Source organism: Bison bison, unplaced genomic scaffold (genome assembly GCF_000754665.1).
Source record: "Bison bison bison isolate TAMUID 2011002044 unplaced genomic scaffold, Bison_UMD1.0 scf7180017864472, whole genome shotgun sequence".
In the NCBI taxonomy this organism is placed as follows: domain Eukaryota; kingdom Metazoa; phylum Chordata; class Mammalia; order Artiodactyla; family Bovidae; genus Bison; species Bison bison.
This window is the reverse complement of record NW_011495033.1, coordinates 1,532,613-1,552,932: the sequence shown is the minus strand read 5'-3', so window position 1 is coordinate 1,552,932 and position 20,320 is coordinate 1,532,613. Positions and strand designations below refer to the sequence as shown.

General features: G+C 56.5%; 1 protein-coding gene across 1 annotated transcript in view; it reads left to right on the top strand.

Annotated features, from left to right (window-relative positions):
* DOC2B (double C2-like domains, beta) overlaps positions 1–20,320 on the top strand; it is a 24,286-nt gene that overhangs the window by 2,657 nt on the left and 1,309 nt on the right. Inside the window, exons 3-9 of the mRNA XM_010861669.1 lie at positions 6,859–6,968; positions 7,401–7,480; positions 10,219–10,293; positions 12,710–12,819; positions 12,962–13,088; positions 15,997–16,154; positions 20,014–20,095. Coding sequence (XP_010859971.1) covers positions 6,859–6,968; positions 7,401–7,480; positions 10,219–10,293; positions 12,710–12,819; positions 12,962–13,088; positions 15,997–16,154; positions 20,014–20,095 — 742 coding nt within the window. The remainder of the gene's footprint in view (positions 1–6,858; positions 6,969–7,400; positions 7,481–10,218; positions 10,294–12,709; positions 12,820–12,961; positions 13,089–15,996; positions 16,155–20,013; positions 20,096–20,320) is intronic.

Sequence of the window (20,320 nt, the reverse complement as noted above, 5' to 3'; positions counted from 1 at the left end):
ACGACGCTCTTCCGATCTGTGCGGTGCCGGGTGGATTTACGCGGGTTGGGGCCGGGGACGCAGGCAGCGTTGCTCGCCAGGCCCCTGCCTGGCTGTAGCCCCTGCCGCGTCACTCTCAGAGCTAGAAAACCCGAGTCCAACGCCGGTCCTGCGGGAGGTGTGGACTTTTCTCCGGGCAGGGGTCGCTCGCCCCCTTCGCCGAGGCTCGCCGGGTCCCATCCCCCACGCAGCGCAGCGACGGCGGCTGCGCCTGGCTCGGGTGCCCACATGGGCCTCAGCCTGGGGGTCTGGAGTTTCCCCAACATAAAATGTGCCTCTGCAAGCTGACAGTTACCAGCACCTCAGCGGGAAGCGGTGGGGCCAGACCTGTCGTCACCCTACCCAGGGATGCCCGGGAGGAGAGTAAGGGGGAGGCCTGCCAGCCCTGAGTCCAGTGGGTCGGAGCCTGGCCTGTGATGGAAAGCTGCCGGCTCTGCACGCTCCCGGGCCTGGACCACAGCCCTCCGCCCAGAGCCTGGCATGTGGAGGCCCTGCCAGCCCAGGGGCATGGGGATGAGGAGCAGTCCTCTTCCTCCATTTTCCTGCCAGACTGGGGAAACTGGGTCGGGAGAGTTTATTGCCCTCCGGGCTGTGCCCTGGATCTTCCCTACTCCCAGTTCCTGGCACCCTGGGCCAGGTGCACCCCCTCACTTGCTGTGCCTCTGGGCAGGCAGAGACCGAAGTCACCCCTTTGCATGCCCTGAATCTTCCCTGGCTCCAGAAGAAGGGGTGGGCCACTTGTTCCCATTTCCAGCATCTTTCCTGCTACGCCAGGGGAGCAGGCGAGCAGGGCAGGGCTTCCACTCGAGCTTCAGGCTCTCCTGGTGCCACCCGGGCCCTCCGGAGACATACAGCTAAGAGGTGAGAAATCAGGCTGTTTCTTTTGGCTGTCCCTGAACCCACAGGCAAGGAGGGGACCAGGAAGTGCAAGACACGAGCCGGTTGCCCCATCTTCAGTCCATCAACTCAGAAGTCCTTCACAGAGCACTGTCTTCACAGCAGAGAGGGAACGGGGCTGGGGCCCCGGACCCAGAGCTCATTGTCGGAGCAGGAGACAGACGCACTTGGGGTCAGCAGTGTGGGGCAGTCGGACACAGCCTTGCCAGCCTGAAGCCGTGGGTTGGCCACACCCATGCCACCAGGGCACTCTGCTGCAGAGAGCCAAGGAGAAGGGTGTGTCACCAAGCCAGGGCCAGCTTGAGCCCCCTCATTCCCTTCAAGGGGCCACTGTCCTGGGCTTAGACCCCATCAGTGGCCAAACATCCCACCTTGAGAGCACATCTAGGTTCTGGGGCTGGGGGGCCAGGTTCTAGGGTGGAGCCATTCTCTACTCAGTAGCCCAGGCCTCACCTCCCTCTCAGCTCTGACAACCAGATCCCTACAATAAGCCTAAATGATTCAAGCCAGATGGTTCATTACGGCTTTAGCCAGGGTTATGCTATCTGCTGCCCTAATTATTGGATTATCTCTGTTCTAACAAAAAGAAATTAGGACGGTTGCTCTGTTGTCCAAGACCGGGAGTGAAGTGCTGTTTACTTATTCAGCCTTTTTTCCCCTTCTCTTTAAAGCCCATCCTTGATTAAGTCACCGCAAGGCACAAGCGCAAAATCGACAAGCTCCCCACTGATCTAATAGAGGAGCGTTAACAGGGAGAAGATGCAGAAATGTTATAGTTAGAGGTGTCCCTTGTGCCCGCGGCCTCCCAGTGACCCACAGAGCGGCCTGGCTAAGCTGGACTCCGCTGCTTGCTGCCCTTCCAATGGTCCTATGCCCCCCCAACCTCCACACATGCTACTCCCCTGCCTGCGATGCTCTCCCACCCAGTCTCCACCTGTGGAAACTCAGACCATCCTTCAAAGCCGTAATGACTAGAATGCTTTGGGGTTTCTAGGTAACAGAAAATTCAGAGTGCCTCAAACAGTGAGGACTGTTGAGGCCGTGTGACACTGGGGCAGATTCACGCCGCCACTCAGCAGCAGTATCAGCAGCAATGGTTCTGTCTTTCTCCACTCGACCACGTCCTTTTCTTCTTTTCTTTAAGTTTTATTTATTTATTTTCTGGCTGTGCTGAGTCTTCGCTGCTGCACGGGCTCTAGTTGTGGCGAGCAGGGGCTCCTCTCTAGCTGCAGTGCACAGACTTCTCATTGCGGTGGCTTCTTTTGCTGTGGAGCACAGACTCTAGGGTGCACCGGCTTCAGGAGTTGCCGCTCCTGGGCTCTAGAGCACAGGCTCAACAGCTGTGGTGCAAGGGCTTAGTTACTCCAAGGCATATGGGATCTTCCCCGATCAGGGATCAAACCCGTGTCTCCTATGTTGGCTGGTGGACGCTGAGCCACCAGGGAAGTCCCACCTTTTCGTCTTAGGCTGACCTCCCTCATATAACAGTAAGATCCTAAATTTGATGAGTTTCTACTCCCATGTTTCAGTTTAAAAGCGAGGAGACCTCTCCCCAGGAAATCTGTCCTTCTGTCTCTTGGGCCAGAGTCGCATCTCATGGTCACGCTTACACTGGCCCCTGCATGATTCATCCAGGGCTGAGTCAGGACTAATGGCCACAGAGGCCTTGAAGCAATGATGGAGAGGAGGAATCACTGTTAGGCTGGCCCAGAAGGCCCTCAGCTGGAATCATTTCCCTGTCCCTGCTTGCTGTGATTCCCCTTCCTTAGGGCCCTGTCATATTCTACCTGGCCCGTAGCATGGAGGTTGCAGAGTGCCTGAGACGCAATCTCTGCCATCAGGAAGTTCATGGAAATGGAGACACACAAATAACCCAGCAGTGACGAGTCAGGAACCCAAATGGGAAGCGCTGGCTTGCACGGAGCTCTCCCACAAAGAGGGTGCAGTGGGAGGAGGGAGAACGCAGGCTGGCCGAGTGGAAGGAGGAAGAGTCCAGTGGCTGGAGCAAGGGAAAAAGAGGATGATGAAGCCCAAGTGGTCATATCACAGAGGGCCTGAATGCCACACCAGGGAGGTTGGCAGAGTCCAGGAGGCAGAGGAGAACCTTTGGACTGTGTAGTAGGGGAATGAATAGGTTTATGTATATTTGGGTGGGGGTAATTTTATTTTTATGTATTTTTGGCTGTGCTGGGTCTTTGTTGCTGCAGGCAGGCTTTCTCCAGTTGCCGCAAGTGGGGGCTACTCTCTAGTCCCGTGCACGGGCTTCTCATTGGGGAGGCATCTCTTGGTGCGCAGGCTTCAGCAGTTGTGACGCATGGGCCTAGTTGCCCTACAGCATGTGGCATCTTCCCGGACCAGGGATTGAACCCGTGTCCCCTGCATTGGCAGGCAGATTCCTAACTACTGGACCACCAGAGAAGCTCATGAGTAGGTTTATAAAAGTCCTCGCCCTCTACCTTGAGCACCTGGTAAGCAGGACCATAAAATCTATGGCTCATTCCTCTTTGTTCCCCCTGCAGCGTCTGGTCAGTGCCTCAGTTTCCCCAACTAGGAAATCCTTTCAACTCAGACTTGATCATTTTCTGTGGTTCTTGCCATGGTGGTTGTTTTTTTTTTTTTTTTTAAACTATTTGAGAGGATGACATTTTTCTTAAAAAGAGAAATCGAGGGCCAATTTCCTATTCCCAAGGGTGTATGGGTGAGGAAAGTCCAGGTGCAAACCAAGGTCAAAATGATGCTGTCAGTCTCCATCAGCCAAGCAGAGGGATCTTCTGCCTTAGAGGAACTGACAGGAGCTGAGCTTGATTTTCTCTGAATTAGCCCCATTAAAGCTCTATAATTATCAACAAGCGGGTGACAACTCTCAGAGGCCCATTAGTGACCAAGTCTCATAATTTATCCAAGGATGTAAACTTTAGCCAGGACGTGTGATTTGAGTGGCTGGAGGGCAGGACCTTGTGGCTCACAGGGACAAGCACCTTCACCTGTCCTCAGGGCCCCCTTCGCCTGCCACAAGCCCAGGCGGCCTTTCAACTCAGAGGCCCCTCTCGGGTGGCAGACCAGCCCTCCCCACACCCCAGGAGCAATTCTGTTTATCCCTCTTTTGTTTTTCTGCCCCATCCTCTCAAGAGTTCAGCTTAACAAAGTAGCAGACAGAAAATACTGGAAGCCACTAGGCTTTAAGGCAGGAAGGAGCGATGGGGATGGAAGTGAAGAGGCTTGGATCCTACATCCAGCTCTGCTGTGTCACCCTGGCCAGATCACCTCCCCTCTCTGAGCCTCATTTCTCCAAATAGGTAATAAAGAGCTCTCTAAGAGAGCTCCACCACCAGCAAGTCTCTAAAAATGGCGACTGAGCTTCTATTTCTAAACTATTATTTCTTCTAAAACTTGCACTGGCATCTGAAGAAATCCACAAATCTCGTCCTGGAGCAGCACTGGGCTTGCTGTTCCTTCCCGGGCAGTGATAACAGCTATCGGTTTTATTGAGCAGTGTCAGCAGCACCCCCCCCAAACACAGGTGTCTGTAAATCCAGTGGAAGGGACCCCTCTCCCTGCCTGGAGCTGAATTTCCCAGTGGGGGCTCTGTCGGCTGCCTTGTCCTTCTCTGGGATGAGGAACTGGGCAGAGATTGTGAACTGTGTGGATTTTGTGGTTGCCATTCTTTTCTTTTAATTGGAGGATAATTGCTTTACAATGTTGTGTGGAACTGTATGTTTTAATACATGAGCATCACACATCTCTGCTCGAGTGAGCAGCCAGCGAGCAAGTTAGTTTGGATAGACCAGCCTTGTGAATTGAACATCTGCTCATTGCTGGTGTCAGAGGCGTGGTCCCTGCCCTCCGGAGGCTAACGTCTGGAGGCACAAGCCGCAAGTTAGGCCTGAACAGAACAGTAGGCTGATTCACTGTCTTGCAAAGCCAAGAGCTTTAAAGGCTGTTACTGCAAAAGCCTGGGGAAGCCTGGGCCTGTGGCTGTTGTTGCAGGCGAGGTGATAGATCCCACCCTTAGAGCACCCTCACCTGCCCGCTGGCACGGAGGCATCCTAGCAAGCAGGCAGCAATAGGCCAGATGCGTGCTCAGTCACGTCCGACTCCTTGCGACCCCGTGGACTGCAACCCGCCAGGCTCTTCTGTCCATGGGATTCTCCAGGCAAGAATACTGGAGTGGATTGCCATTTCTTTCTCCAGTAAAATCTGCAGGGGTCAAACCTGCTTCTCCTGCATTTCAGGTAAATTGTTTACTGCTGAGACACCTGGGAAACCCAATAGGCCAGGACTAAAGCATGCTTCCCCCGCTCGGGGAAAAGGACTCTTGGCTCCACCTAAGGCCTGTTGACTTTGAGTTTAGACACAATTTTAACAACTATTCTCACCTGGTTTCATAGAAGACCCAAGTAACCAGTGACCAGGAGGCAGAGCTGCCTATGCAACCAGGGGCAAGTACTTTAACATAACAGGAGTTTCAAGTGGATGTCAAGAGAGGAGGCAGAAAAAACGTCAAGAAAACCTCACAAAGAGTGGCCACCCGGGATCGCCTGGTGAAGGACTCGTCTCACACACCCTTCAGTGCCCGGGCTGGGACTTGGACACGGCACAGTTAGCTGAAGTCATAGCAATGACTCAGGTTGTTCCGAAAAGTCTTAAGTGACCGTTTGTGTATTCTGCTCACAAGGGCTGGGAGGGGAGCGATCCAGTTCAGAACGAGTTCATTCCAGGAGGTGTCTCAGAGGGGCAAGTACGCTTATCTAGAAACATCACCTAAATGGATCTGCTTCTTCTATAATTATCTACTGAGTACTTTCCGCACCCCAGGCATGCCGTGAGGTGGATGCTGTTGTGTTTCCATTTTGCAGATGAGGAAACTGAGGCACAGAGAGACTAGATATGCTAAGGTCACAGAGCAAGGAAGTGCAGAGCCAGGGTTTGAACCCAGGGTCAGACCTCAGAGGTCACACACTCTACAGGTGCCCCCGCCAGGCAACAACAGAGACGCTGAGCGGGGTGCCTGACCCTGTGTTAGGAGCAGAGATGCAAGACAAATAGTGGCTGGACTTGGCCAGCAGGCTGTGGTTTGCTCTCGACCCACACTGGGCAACCCTGGCCTCCCCCTAGCATGACTCCAACCACCCAGCACCCTGCCCTCTGGGTGGTCCTGTGGTTGAAATGCCCCTTCTCCCAGCCCCACTCTGCACTGGCCAACTCCTACTCATCTTGCATGGCTCAAGTGAAGGGTCACTTCCTCCAGGAAGCCTTCTCTGATGGCCCCAGTTCACATCAAGTTCAGGCCTCCTCCATCAATCCTGCCCCACCAGACTTTGCTGTGGCAAATCCTTCTCTTCCATTCCTCCTGTTAAGCTGTGCTTTCCTTGGAGCAGGAACCTGTGTTTTGATATCTTCTTTCCTGTGTGTGTATGTGTGTGTGTGCATACTCAGTCATGTCTGACTCTGTGACCCTGTGGACTGTAGCCCACCAGGATCCTCTGTCCATGAAATTTTCCAGGCAAGAATACTGGAGTGGGTTGCCCTTTCCTTCTCCAGGGGATCTTTCCAACCCAGGGATCGAACCCACGTCTCCTGCATTGGCAGGCAGATTCTTTACCACTGAGCCACCAGGGAAACCCCTCTTCATTCCTAGAGCCTAGCATGTTGTGAACACTTGGTAATGAGTGAATGAATGGGAAGCCAGTTGACCAGCAAGCAGGGTCTGGGCCTCTAAAGACATCCTGTGAATGTGTGTCTCGCGAGGGAGACTTGCCCCTGAGGTCCGCCCTCACCCACCACCCCCGCCTTTATACCGGGAGCCACAGAGGCATGAAAGGCCACAGCTGCTGTGTGTGATGGTGCCTGAGGGCGGCAGCTGCATCCAGTCACTGCCACACCCTCTGCCTGGCCCTTGGGAATCGCTCTCTGCTTTTTCAGCGGCCAGGGTGGCACCATGAGGGCCCAGCTCACTCCTCGTAGCCTGCCCAGGGCCCCTAAGGGCCTGGACAGACCGGGGGCCGCAGCCCCGAGTGCCGCTAGAGGGGGCGGTGAGTGGACCAGCTGGTCGGCTGGGCCCAGGCCTGCAGGCACCCAGAGCCTGACCCCTCTGCCTCCTCGCACGATCTTAGGACAGATCACAGGCCAAGGGGAGCCGAGGTGTGGAGCCTAGGCCGGCAGTCGCACCAGGACGACAGGAACCCCTTTAGCCGCGTGCCCGGCACACATGGCCACACCCTACACCAGCTACAGGCCACGAGGCATGATGCAGGGGTCAGAGGCCACCACTCAACGGCATCTGGGGAGTGATGGGCCTAACCCCCCTGAGCTCCTTCCCAGGGTGGGAGGGGCTGGACAGGTAGTAGGTGCCCAGTCGGTGGCAGTCGGCATGGACACCCTGACACCTCGTCCGACTACACAGGGCTGGGTGACGCTTCTCCCCTGTGTGGCCCCGGGGTGACCTGAGCCCCCCTTGTCCGCAGCCGCCCTGGGCACGCTGGACTTCAGCCTGCTCTACGACCAGGAGAACAACGCCCTGCACTGCACCATCGCCAAGGCCAAGGTAGGCCCACTGGCGGGCGCGGGGCGAGGAGGCAGTGCTCAGCCCAGTTACTCCTAAGATGCTGCTGCCTCCCCTGCAGGAAAAGAGTAGAACCGAGAAGCCGGAGAGATGAGAGGAGGAGGGTGGAAGGGTAGCCTGTAGGGGCCTAAGGCGGCCACAACTGGGGAGCTGTCAGGGAGGGAAGGGCAGGCGGGGTGCTGGTAGGCCCGTCCTGCAGGCGAAGAGGAGGGGTTGGACGTGGACGCCTCCGGCCCAAGGTTCCCAGCACCTGGGCCTCCCACCTCCCTGGGGAGGCTCTGGTCACATGGGCCTGAGCTTGCTCTCTGGGCGGGGGTGCTGGGTATCTGAGCCCCATGGTCCCCTGTCCTGGGCTGGCCCCCGTCAACTCTGGTCTTAGCCACGCTGTTCCCTTCGTCCCCACCGCATCGCTCCCCGCTGGGAGGAAGGTGCCCAGGCTGATGTTCTCCCGCAAGGTAAGGGCGGCTGTGCCGCCTGGTAGAGCCTCCTGGTAGAGCGGTGGAAGGGCCTGGGCCCGGCTCCAAGCGAGGAGCCTCCGGCATTGCTGCCTGGGCCCAGCCCCACCACCAGCCCCCAGCCTGCCAGCTTCTCTCCCCTCCTCCGACCCTACCTGTGACTCTTGCCCGTCCAGAGGGGCCGGCCACCTGCTTCTGCCCCAGCTGTGCCCCTCCGGGCCTGGGCCACCATGCTGGGGTGAGTAGTGTCCCCAGTCCACCCACGCCATCGCCTCCCCACCCTCTCCTCCAGGGGCCACTCCAGCGGTGGCGTGCCAAGGTGGAGGGCAGGATGCACGCCCGGGCAGACCCTTCCCTTCGCCCTCCACCCAGCTGTGTAGATAGAGGTTGTCCAGGTCTGGAGGCTGGGAAAGGACACTGGCTGCCAGACTGCTCTGGCAGAGCCAGCCCTCCTCCCTAACCCGTGCAGACACTGGCCCCCCCGTGCTGTGTGCCCCGCTGTCTCTACCAGGCTCTCGAGGGGCTGCGTGGGTGTACTGTGGTGTGTGTATATGTGTGTGTCCACTTAGGGTTGCTCCACTCACGGCATTGGCAATGGGGGAGCCATGGCAGCCCCCCAATCTCCAGTTCACCCTCTGCTGGGCAGGAGGTGGTGCAGGTGTGGGAGGGGCTGGGGTGGGCTGGGGTGTGGGGAGGGGCCCCAGGGGATAGGAAGGCTGAGGCTGACAGGGGGTGCCCCTTGGGTGTCTCACAGAGGACACCAGATGCCCCAGCAGTGGACCCTAGCTCGGGCACTCTTTCTGTAAGTGGGTAGAGTGGCCTCAGTTTGCTCATCTGTAAAATAGGGTTAATCGTCCCCACCTGTGTGATTGTTGTGAGCATTAAATGAGTGAGTGCTTAGTACCTAATGCTGTCCTGGAGGACACACCCACCCACAGCAGAACTGGGAAGTTCCAACTTTGTGGGAAAGGGTAAGAGGTGTGTATTGGGCAGGGTCGCCTCTGCCATGGTATACACAGAGCCACCCAGCCAAGCCTCGTCCTGGAGTCAGCCCTACGGGGCAGGACAGAGCTGGAGCCCAGGCAGCTCTGCGCCCAGCTCAGATGCTCCACCCAACCCTGAGCCACTTCTCTGGCATCCTCAGAGGGTCTAGCACAGACCGGAAGCGGGGCAAATGCCCCCGCAGCAGGCCCTGCTACAGTGTTGCCTCCTTGACTCTCACAACCACCTTGGGATTGTAACCCCTTTTACGGATGATAAAACTGAGGCTCAGGAGGCAGAGGCCTCATCACTTACCCAACTGATAGGTGCCCGAGCTGGACCTGAACCCCGGCCATCCTGGTGCTAAAACCTGTGGGCCCCTTCCTGGTAACCAGGCAGTGCTGGTTAGAAGTTGGAAGCCCCGACATCAGATCTCAGCCCCTACCCGCGGGCTCCTCTAAACCAAGATGGGGAGTGGGGAGAAGGGCCTCAGCTCCCCTGGGAGGTGGAGGATCAGGCTGGTGAGCTTGTGGTTCGTCTTTGTATGAGGTCATGGAGATGTCACCTCCACCCCGCACATGTCACCACTGCCTCCCTGCATCCCCGTGAGCCATCCCAGGAGAGAGTTTCCAGAAAAAGGAGCAGGCATGAGGTCAGCTGGGCGCCTCTCTGTGGTTCCGTGGGCTCCCTGGCTGTGCACACTTGATGGTGGTCGAGAGTGAGTGAGGGGTGCCCTCTTGCAGAGGGACTCTGCACAGCCGGCCAGCTTGTGTGGCCTCCGGGAACACAGGCAGAACCCTGTGGCCAAGCCAGAGAGAAACGGAGCCTGGTCTCCAGGACATATAACGTTCTCCCGTGGCTGCAGAGGGAGGCGTGTGGATGGGTGGACAGGGGCTCACGAGGATTTAGGGTCAGTGAGGAAAGTCGCAGGGCTTGGGAAGCAAGGGGAGATGGTTCAGGAAGAAGGAAGGATCTGACCACAGCAGGATAACGGGGGCCTCATTTAGAGAAAGGTGAGTCACTGGCCTCCATGACAAGGAGACAACAACGAGAAAGAGGCGATCTGACAAAGATGCCCCGGGTCATCTACGCAGAATCAGACATTTGGGGGGAGTGGAGGGCAGGAATTGCACCGGTGCTGAGCCATCCTTGCTCCCCCATCCTGGGGGTACGGGGCAGGGGTGCTTCTGTGAAGAGGGTCATGAGTGGACCCAGCCGGGAGGCCCTGGCTGCTCTGTGTCCCCAAGCCCCCACTTACACCCTTTGCTGTTCTCCTCTGCCCAGGGCCTGAAGCCGATGGACCACAACGGGCTGGCAGACCCATACGTCAAGCTGCACCTGCTGCCAGGAGCCAGTAAGGTAAGGGGACCTGCTCTGGGCCCGCTGACCAGCTGTGCCCGCCTGTAGCCCAGGCTGGACTTGGGGCACCCAGGGAGACCCCAGCTCCCACACCCACTCAGCCCCACACCCTCTAGGCCTCCCAGGGGACCTCTAGTCAGCACCACCTGCCTGCTGAGTTGGGGAAACTCTGCCAGGGAATTTCCAGGCCAGCATTTTATAAGAAACATCCTCAACTGGACATTAATACTATGTGCAAACAAGGGGTTCTGTGACCAAGTTACTTCAGGAAACATTATTAAACCAGTTTCTTTACTGCCGGACTTATCAGAGCCTTTAATGCCCTGGTGGGCGGCTCTGTGATGCTCCTCAAGGGGGCTGGAATGGTCAGTATCTGCCCAGATTATTTGACTACAGAACACTTGTTCCTGCACCAGATGATCTGACAAGCAGACCAGGCCAATAGGTACATCTATGAGAGAAGAAAAGAAATTTTTTTTCTTAAATTAGCCATTAACAAAAGCATCAGCTGGACCTCGGCACAGGAAGATCAGAACTTGATTAGACTTCTTTCATACAGCTTACAGTTGAGTGCAGTTTCCTTTGTAATTTCATGGGAAGAAAGGTCACATCGTCTTTCCAGAAGTGGGTCCTTCCTTGGCCTTGGGAACTCACAGACATCGCAAGGCGTGAGGTGGGCAGACTCCATGCCGGGCACGCTCAACGGGAGTCCAGCAGCTGTGATTCCAAACAGAGAGCAAGGCAGAAATGGAGGGACAGGGGACACAGGACACGAGAGCTTGAGCAGCAGAGCCTGGTGGCTGGTGTTCTTATCCCGGCCTCTTTCTCAGAAGCCATAGTTGAGAACTTCCTTCCTGGCCCGTGAGTGACCTCACAGGAAAACTCAGCAACTGGGGCGGGACCCTGGGCAGAGGGCTTTCCCGGCCACTGCTCTGGACAATGGGATGGCCCTGCCCCTAGGTGGCCACCCAGGCTGAGGAGCCACAGGCTGCTGAGGTCTGAGTTCCTTTGGGGGCCCAACCCCCCTGGATGAGTATATAGGTCTGGGGGTCCCACTCATCCAGGGGAGTCACCCTGGAAGGGAAGGCAGGGCTGTGGGAAAAAGGACAATGGCCCTCCTCCAATGCCTGGAGGAGCAGGCTCCTCCTGCAGCCTTGCATCTTCATGCTGGGGTGGAGGTGGCAGGGTGATCCCCAGGCCTGTCAGGGCCACGCGGCCCCAGGAAGGGGCTCAGTGACCGAGCGTCCCTAGACTCCTAGGACCTCAAGTCGGCAGTACCTGCTGCCGAGTCCTAGGGGCTTGTCATAGGATTGACCCCTGAGTTAGGGCAGCGTTTCATATAGCACAGTCTCCTTATAGACAGGGGCCTGAAAAGCCAGCTGAGAGAGGTGGTCGTTATGCCCTGGAGCCCTGGCAGAGGGTACGGAACCCACTGGGTTCCACAGAGCTTATGCAAGTTGGGGAGCTGGGACTTGAACCCAGGGCCATATGACCTCAGAGCCTGGGCTGGTGTGGCAGACATCAAAGGGAACTGGGCACAGAGGGCAGAGCCTGAAGGGGACAAGACAGGTAAGGAGTTCAAGACCCGAGGTGTCTGGAAGCACCAGGGAAGAAGGGGAGGTGCCTTCCGGCCAGGCAAGGAGACTGCGGGAGAGAAGCCAGTCCCACAGCAGACCTCCAGCAGGCCTCGGGCGGCCCAGCCCACACGTCCCGCAGAGGCCTTCCCCTACCACACCTGGGCACTCCCCTGGGAGGCAGGCCCCTCCAGCTGTGTTTTCCGAGGGCTGTGCTAACCAGTTACTGCCGACTGGGTGGGTTACACCACGACGGAGCTCTTACCTTCCATTTCCGCAGGGTGTGGGTCCCACTGGGCTAATATGGATTGGCAGCATGTCTGCCTTCCATCCTGGAGGCTCCAGGAGAGAAGTTGTTTCCCATTCCTCTCCAGCTTCCAGAGGCGCCCCTTTGGCCCGGCTTGTGGCCCCTTCCTCTGTCTTTAAAGCCGGTGGCACCTCTCTGACCTTCTGTCCTTGTCATACCTCCCTCTGCCTCTCTCTCACCTTCCTCTTCCACTTTTAAGGGCCCGGTGATGACATGGCCCACCTAGATCATCTGCCTGTTGTATACAGATTTTTTTTTTTTTTTTTGGCGGGACTGGGGAGTGGGGAGGGCCTGCACCATGGCATGTGGGATCTTAGTTCCCCCACCAGGGATTGAACTCACGTGCCCTGCAGTGGAAGCTCAGAGTTCTGATCACTGGACCGCCAGGGAAGTCCCTTTTCTGTTGTAAAGTCAGCCAATGAGCAACTTTCACCCCCCCACTTTGCTAGGTTCTGGGGGATTGGGACATATATGGGGCCATTACACTGCCCACTGCCCTCCTTGATGCTTAAAGGCTCATTTTTGCTCTCTCCAGGCGAATAAGCTCAGAACGAAAACTCTCCGAAACACTCTGAACCCCACGTGGAACGAGACCCTCACTTACTACGGGATCACAGACGAAGACATGATCCGAAAGACCCTGCGGTGGGTGACACCCCCCCGGCCACCAGCTCCCCCACCCAACCCAGCCTTGTCCATGGGACTGGCCCTGCCCTCACACCCCTACCCACCACTTGCAAACCCTCCCTGACTTTGGAAGCAAACTGAGAGGCCCCTTGCCCTCCAGGATCTCCGTGTGTGATGAGGACAAATTCCGCCACAACGAGTTCATCGGGGAGACCAGGGTGCCCCTGAAGAAGCTGAAGCCCAACCACACCAAGACATTCAGCATCTGCCTGGAGAAGCAGCTGCCGGTGAGTCAGGCTCTGGAGCCATCCAGGGCCCACGCTGCCATGAGCGCAAGGCCAGGAGCATTTTTTTTTTAATCTATTTATTTTTTGCTGTGCTGGGCCTTCATTGCTGTGTGAGGGCTTTGTCTAGTTGCAGTGATAGGCGGCTACTCTTTGTGGCAGCAGCACAGGCTTCTCATTGCAGTGGCTTTTCTTGATGCAGAGCTCAATAGTTGTGACTCATGGGCTTAGAGGCCACGCAGCATGTGGAATCTTCCCAGACCAGGGATGGAACCTGTGTGCCCTGCATTGGCAGGTGGATTCTTAACCACTGGGCACCAGGCAAGCCCCCAAGAGCATTCATTGAGCACCTACTCTGTGCCTGGCATGGCTGCAAGTGCTGGGGAGACAGATAAATCTCCCTGCCCTCATGAAGCTTGGACAGGAGCCAGACCAAAAATGAGATAAACCACCCAAACGGATTGAACATTCGGCAGGGATCAGGGCCGAGTAGGAAAGCATGAGAGGGGCCGATGGGTTGGATGGGTGCTCTGGGAAGGCTCACCTGGCAAGCAGGGAATATCCCAGGCAGAGGGAGCCGCAGGTGCAAAGCCTTCATGGAAAAGTGCTCGGCCTGTGGGAGGCACAGGCAAGAGGCCAACTGAGTGGGGCAGAGGGAGCAGGGGGCAAGGGGTCCTGGGAGCTGACAGCAGGAGTTGGGGGTGGGGAGACTGAGAGGACTCCAGCTTTATCTCTGAGTGAGATGGACCACAGGAGCGTGCTAGGCAGGGGCCAAGCTATCTGAGGATATTTTAACAGGCTCCTCAGGATGGGAGGGAGTGGAGGGCCAGGGTGGGGAAACTCAAAGTGCAGAGGGAGGAATGGGAATAGGACCTGGGCAGGGCAGCAGAGGAGCTGGGAGAAGGGCTGAAGATCAGCATCCTTAGGTGTGGGGCCTGGGAGGATGAAGGGTCATTCACTGGGATGCAGGGGACCATGGGAGGAGCAGCTGGGGATGCTCGGACCTCAACTGGAATGTGTTAGGCATGAGGTGCCTGTGAGATACCCAGAGGAGACAGAAAATAACTCCTAGAAATTGCAATTGTTTGAACGTGTCAGAACCGATTTTGCCCCCAGCCGTCTGCAGCAGCTGAGCCCTCCCAGTCTCTGAGCAATGTTCCCCTCCCCACTCCCCTTCCCTCTCCCCTCCCCCTGCCTGCCTTCACCCAGTTCAAGAGGACTGGGAGGGATTGGCCAGGAGGTCCCAGGTCTGGGCCCCAAAGAAACCTGGACCTTGAGGGACTGCGTGGTGAAGTCCCACAGAGGACACAGTTCCCTCTGCCCAGGACAATTCCCCACCAGAAGCCTGGGCAACAGGAAAGCTCTAGAGGACAGAGCCCAAGGGTCATCCCCTGAGTGCTGTACCCACCTAGGGCCCTGCTCAGCGCAGCCTCGCCTGGTCAAGGCCAGGAACAATTAACCTGAGGTCAGAGCTCCCGTCCAGGGTCCCAGCTCTGTATTTTTGCATAACTTGAACAAATTGTACTCTGTGGTCACATTCTCTCCCACTCCTAGGCATGTGTGCGATGGAGATAACCTTTTAAGCGTTATTATTAGTCACTAACCGCAGCTGACCCAGTTTCTCCAAATGATCTATGTCACTTATAAAAGGCAACATCAGCTCCTGCTGGAGTTGTGTTCCTGAGTTTTGATCCCTGATATAAACAATCACCTGTGTGGTGCTGAATGTGAATTGTGTGTGAGCAGTGTGTGCAAGAGTGTGGAATGCATGCATGAGCACCTGTTTCATGCACAGGGGATGTGTTTGAGAGTGTACATGCTTGTGCCTGGGGCATGATCAAGGCCTTGCTGAGCCTCGCTTGAATTTGCCAGGATCTCGTTGGTCCAGTTCAGAGACTCACAGTTGACAAGGGTGCAATTTGGGATAATTACTCGGCAGTAAAGATTCATTTTGATGGTACCTCATAGATTTTAGAGAGCCTTGTAAACCTTATTCATTGTTCATAAATACTGAGCAATGTCCCAGTTCAATGGTCTTTATGTGAAACCATCCAAAGTATATCCCACTGTAAAAAAAAAAAAACAGCTGAAAATATCCCGGCTCATTATACTGTTTAATTTTCACACATCACACAACTGGCACAAGAGTCATGGTTTAGTGAGGCTGTCACACTCGAAGCCCAAGGCCTGAGTGACAGGTGGTTGAATCTCACCTGCCCCCTCGGACCCGTGGGTACCGACCGGCTGAGCACTGTGTGGAGAAGTGGCCAAGGCTGCGTTTGCACTCAGGGAGAATGCAGTGATCAACTGGCCCTGGGTGTGGGAAGGGGGAAAGTGGTCCTTCCTTCACCCCACAGGATTCCCATCTCCAGAGGTGCAAGCATGGCCCCGGCCCACGAGGGGCCATGTGAGGTGCTGCTTTAGTGCCAGGCAGAGGATAGTCAAGACCAGAGACTGAGTGTGAGATGAGCCTGGCAGAGACGTCTAGAAGGGGCCCTCTGAGGTCATAGGGCTCAGGCTGGGTGGACAGAAGGTAGAGGACAGGGGTTCTGGATGAGCATCAGCTGGAAGTGGGAGGTCTCAGGAGGGTGAGGAGTGGTCTCAGGGTGCTGACTGGGGTGCAGCGAGGACACACGGTGAGATGTAGACTTGAGGTCTGACTCCAGGGGGAGGTGCTGGGCCCTGCCCCACCCACCTCCTAGCTGCCCCTGGGGTGGGACTGTTTTCCCAGATTCTCCCCATGGGGCCCTCCTACACCCTGAGGCTCCAGGAAGCACGATCCAGGGGCCAGGGTCCCAGTGAACCATGTCCCACGCCCACACCAGCACCCACTGGGCTCCACGTGGCCTGGGCCCATGGCTGCGGGAGGGGCGGGCAAGGACAGCTGAGTGACGGCTCTCCCGCTCCACAGGTGGACAAGACGGAAGACAAGTCCCTGGAGGAGCGGGGCCGCATCCTCGTCTCCCTCAAGTACAGCTCGCAGAAGCAGGGCCTGCTGGTCGGCATCGTGCGCTGTGCCCACCTGGCCGCCATGGACGCCAACGGCTACTCAGACCCCTACGTGAAAACGTGAGTGTGAGGCCCGCTCCTTACCCACCGTCTCACTTCTAGGTCCCGGGAGGTGCAGGAGCTGCGATGAGTAGATTGCGCAGCAAGTGGTTGTGTGAAGCACAGGGGGCGCTGTGCCCACAAGGGTCTTCTGTGCTCCATGGGTTGAATCTGGCCAAACCCATTTCTCAGATGAGGCAACTGTTGCCCACAGAAGCTGAGTGGCTGCCCAGTCCACGCAGAAAGAGCAGTTCTCTCCCGATGGCTTGTTCAGGTCTCTCTGTGACTGTGGGGCCCAGGAGGGGCTGTGAGCAAATTGGAGGAAGGGACAGGAGGCTGGGAGATGCAGTGAAGGGGCTCCGTCAGGACTTAGGGCTGAGCACACGTGGGCACAGGCACAGCTAAGGGTCCATCCAGCCTGCCAGGTGGGGCTCTTGGTGGTGCTGGGGGGATGCTAACCCGGGGGCCCCAGAGCCGTGAACCTGGGTCAGGACAGGCTGTGATCAGAGCCCAGAGAGGAGCTGGTGGCCGTTCGGAGACGGGTGAAGCAGGTGGTTGGTGGGCACCATCTGAGCTTTGGGGCTTTCCACTAGCAAAAGATGGATCTTAGTCTGAGTTCACCGTTGTTTGAGGATGTCTTGAAGGTTAGAACTTGGGGAGGAATTTGGCCCAGCCGAAAGGAGCTGTTTCTGTTCAGGGAGAGGGACAGAGGAGTTACGATATAGTTAAGAAGCAGGGACGGTCCTGTCCTCAGGGCACAGCGAGGAGGCTCAGGTGACAGAGGCCATCACAAAGACTGACTGGTTTCCCGTTTAAAAAAAAGAGTTGGGGCCCAAGCTCGAGCACTAGCAAAACTGACTTCCAGTGGGTCACAGACCACTGGGAGAGGACATGCTGTCCTAGCTCAGAAGACAGACTCTTAAAACCAGTGGAGAGAAAGTAAGCGACTCTGGGTAAGCTGGGAAGATGTGTACACTCTGTGGCCACATCATTTCCCTGCCAGGTCCATGGGCTCCAGAAAGCCAGGCCCCAGTGGAAAGCTGGTTTTGCTGCATTGCTTGAGATAGCCATAAGCTGGAGACAGCCCAGTGTTCATCAGCAGAGGGAGAGATGAACGAAGCGTGGCGTCTGCATACAGAGGAGTACTATGCAGTTGAAGTGAATAAATGAGGACTGGGTGGATTAATGTGGACAGCTATGCCAAGCGTGCCAAGCCCAGAGCAGACTATAGAGGGGAGCACGCAGCGTGACCCTGTAGGGATGGTCTCTGGGAAGGGAGGACGTGCGTCCACTTGTATCTGTGATGCTAGTTTCCCTAGGGAAGAAAATAGGATCTGAAGCCAGGGTGGTGTCGAGTTTTTAAATCGGCTCAGTGCCCACCTGCCAAGTTGATAGGAATTCCAGGGTCTCAGGCTGGGTTATCCGGAAAGCAGGGTCTCACCAGCTACAGTGGAAGGGCAGCTCTGGCAGGGCCTGTCCACCGCACCTGGGCACCTTCACCCCCCGGCCACAGGCGTGAGAGTCACTGGGCCACTGCAGCCATGCACCACTCTCCAGCCATGGGCTGGGTCAGGGTGGCCTTTCAGAGGGCAGCTCTGTGGGTGGCCCCATGGATCAGAGGGAGGCTCCCAGTGGCCTAGAAATACCTCCATCTGATTCAAGTTCCCCGGGTGACATGCAGGGGGCAGCTGCTCAGGGCTCCCATCTCTGAAAGGCCCCTTCACGGACCATGGGTCTCCTCCTTGCTAAGAGTAGGGGAGATGCAGGCACAGGTTTGAGATTCTGAGCAGAGCACCTGGGGCCACAGGGAAGAGCCAGGTAGAGGATGTTGAAGGGCAGAGCTAGATGGAACAAGGCCTTTTGTCAACATCCTTATTTTTTATGAACTTCATCCCAGGTGATAGCTGTCTCAGTCTCCCCAGGCTAGAAGCTGACCCCAAGTCCAGTCTTCTGGGGCTGATGATGGTTAACAGTCATCACATGTCCAGAGTAACTGCTGGGTGCCAGGGCTGGGCTAGGTCTCATGGAACTTTCTACGCGGTCCTTCTGTAACCTTCTCCATCCCCCACCCAGGGGTGCTGAGGAAACACGGAGCAACTTGCCCTGCTGCCCTGGGCAACCCCTTCCTTCTCTAGCCCTCTGGTGTCTTCTAGAGGCCCCAGGCAAGCAGCAGTCACTGTGCAGAAGAGACGAAAGGCAGCAATGATAGGGGGACTCCAGGAGCCCAGCAGCCAGGGCAGGAGGGGGTCCTGATAGGGAGGGGGGGGGGCAGCCACCGATGGGCCCCAGAGCACCCAGGCTGTGCTCCTCACCCACACAGGCCGCCCTCCCTCCAGGAGACAGCATAGACAAAGGCCTGGGGGCAGGACGGGGGACGACCCCTGGCTGGGGTTGCGTGAGGGTCTCTAGCTGGGCACCGGCTGTGCAGTGCTGAGGGCGTGAGGAGCCCAGGACAGCTTCCCTTCAGGGGCTTCCAAAGGCAGGGCTGGGAGATGCTCCCACAGCCCAGGACCCCCATCCTTCCTCCTCGCCCCCAAACCAAACAAGCAAAGAACGGTGAATCAGGAAACACATGGAAGCTTGTAAGGAGCTGAAGAAATTCACCATCTCTGGGTGGGGGTTTATGGGAACCCCCACCTGTTTAAAACTTCATCTTTATTGAGGCATAACTTACACCCAGGAGGTTTCTCCCTTTTGCTGTGGGACTGATGTATACAGTCTGGTTACCACCACCTCCATTAAGACACAGATACCATGGCCCTGGAAAGGTGCACCAGGCAACTGCTAATTTGTTTTCTGTCACAATAGTTTTGCCTTTTCCAGACTTTCTTCCAACAGCAACTCCCACTTCTTCCACATGACCTAGTGCTCTGGAGAGCCCGCCATGTGGCACGTGCACCCGGAGTGCGGTCTGTAGGTCTGTACTGCTGAATACTCCTCTGTCAGATCACTTCCTCTTGAAGTGCACCAGGGTGGGGTCGCTTCCAATTTTTGATGGCTATATAAAGCTGCTAAAGAATGGGTTTTTGTGCAGACCTATGTCTTCATTTCTCTCCCCACCCCCAGCTTTTGTCAGTATGTATTTTCCAGTGTCTCTGTAATGAACCAGTATGACTTTCATAATACCTATCACAACTTTTTTTTAAAGTGTACAGAAAAGCCACAGTGAGATACCACTTTCCATGTTCGCTGATCCCACCCGGTGCTGGGCACCAGGAAGCTGGTGGTGGGTGAGAGAGAGTCTAGTGTCGGTGCGGGGACAGGGTGGGAAGCTTTGCAAATGAGAGAGCCTGGCTTCTGAGCGCCAGCCCTGTGCTGGGCAGCTGTGTGACCTTGGGTAAGTCCCTCCGCCTCTCTGTGCCCCAGATGAAGACTGCTGCTCTGCAAGCAGGGATTTCTTTTCTCTGCAGGAAGCATTGTTGCCCATGCCCAAAAGACCTTTTTCCTTCCCAAAGTTTCGGTGAGGCAGCAGCGACACACCCCAGGGACTAGGTTAAAAACCACTGTGTTATCCACTTAAGAAAGACGCATTTTATAGCATGCACATTCCATCTCCATAATCTGCTATTAAAAACAGGAAAGCTCTAGCAAGGGACCAACTCTGCTAAAAATGTTTTTCTGGAGGGAAATGTGAGCTTTGTGAAAATTCAAACTTCCAGAAATTAGGAAAACCCCCTTTCCTCGGGGAACAGAGGTCCAGGTGATGAATGACCCACCTGCTTCTCTCACTACACTGACCCCTCACCTGTGCCATGTCACCTGGCCATCACGAATGAACAGAAGTCTCTCTCCCGGGAGAAAGCGCTTCCAAGCCCTGGGGGCTCCGTGTGTTCTCACGGCCTCGTCTCACCCTCTGCCTATTGGTTGGTTGTAATTCCAGATACCTGAAGCCAGATGTGGACAAGAAATCCAAACACAAGACGGCGGTGAAGAAGAAAACCCTGAACCCAGAGTTCAACGAGGTATGAGGGGCTGGGGGAGCCGTGGGAAGGCCACTCACTCTCCCCTGGGGGGACTGAGTTTTCCAGGGGCCACTGTGGGAGCTGGAGCGTGGGAAGGGGCCCACAGGAGAGCCCCCAGCCGTGAGGTGGGGGAGTCGTGGGAGGAGAAGTGAGGCCAGGCTGAACCACGTTGAGGTTCAGACGGAAGCAAGGGGAGGCCTGCAAACCTCTTCAGAGGATGGAATT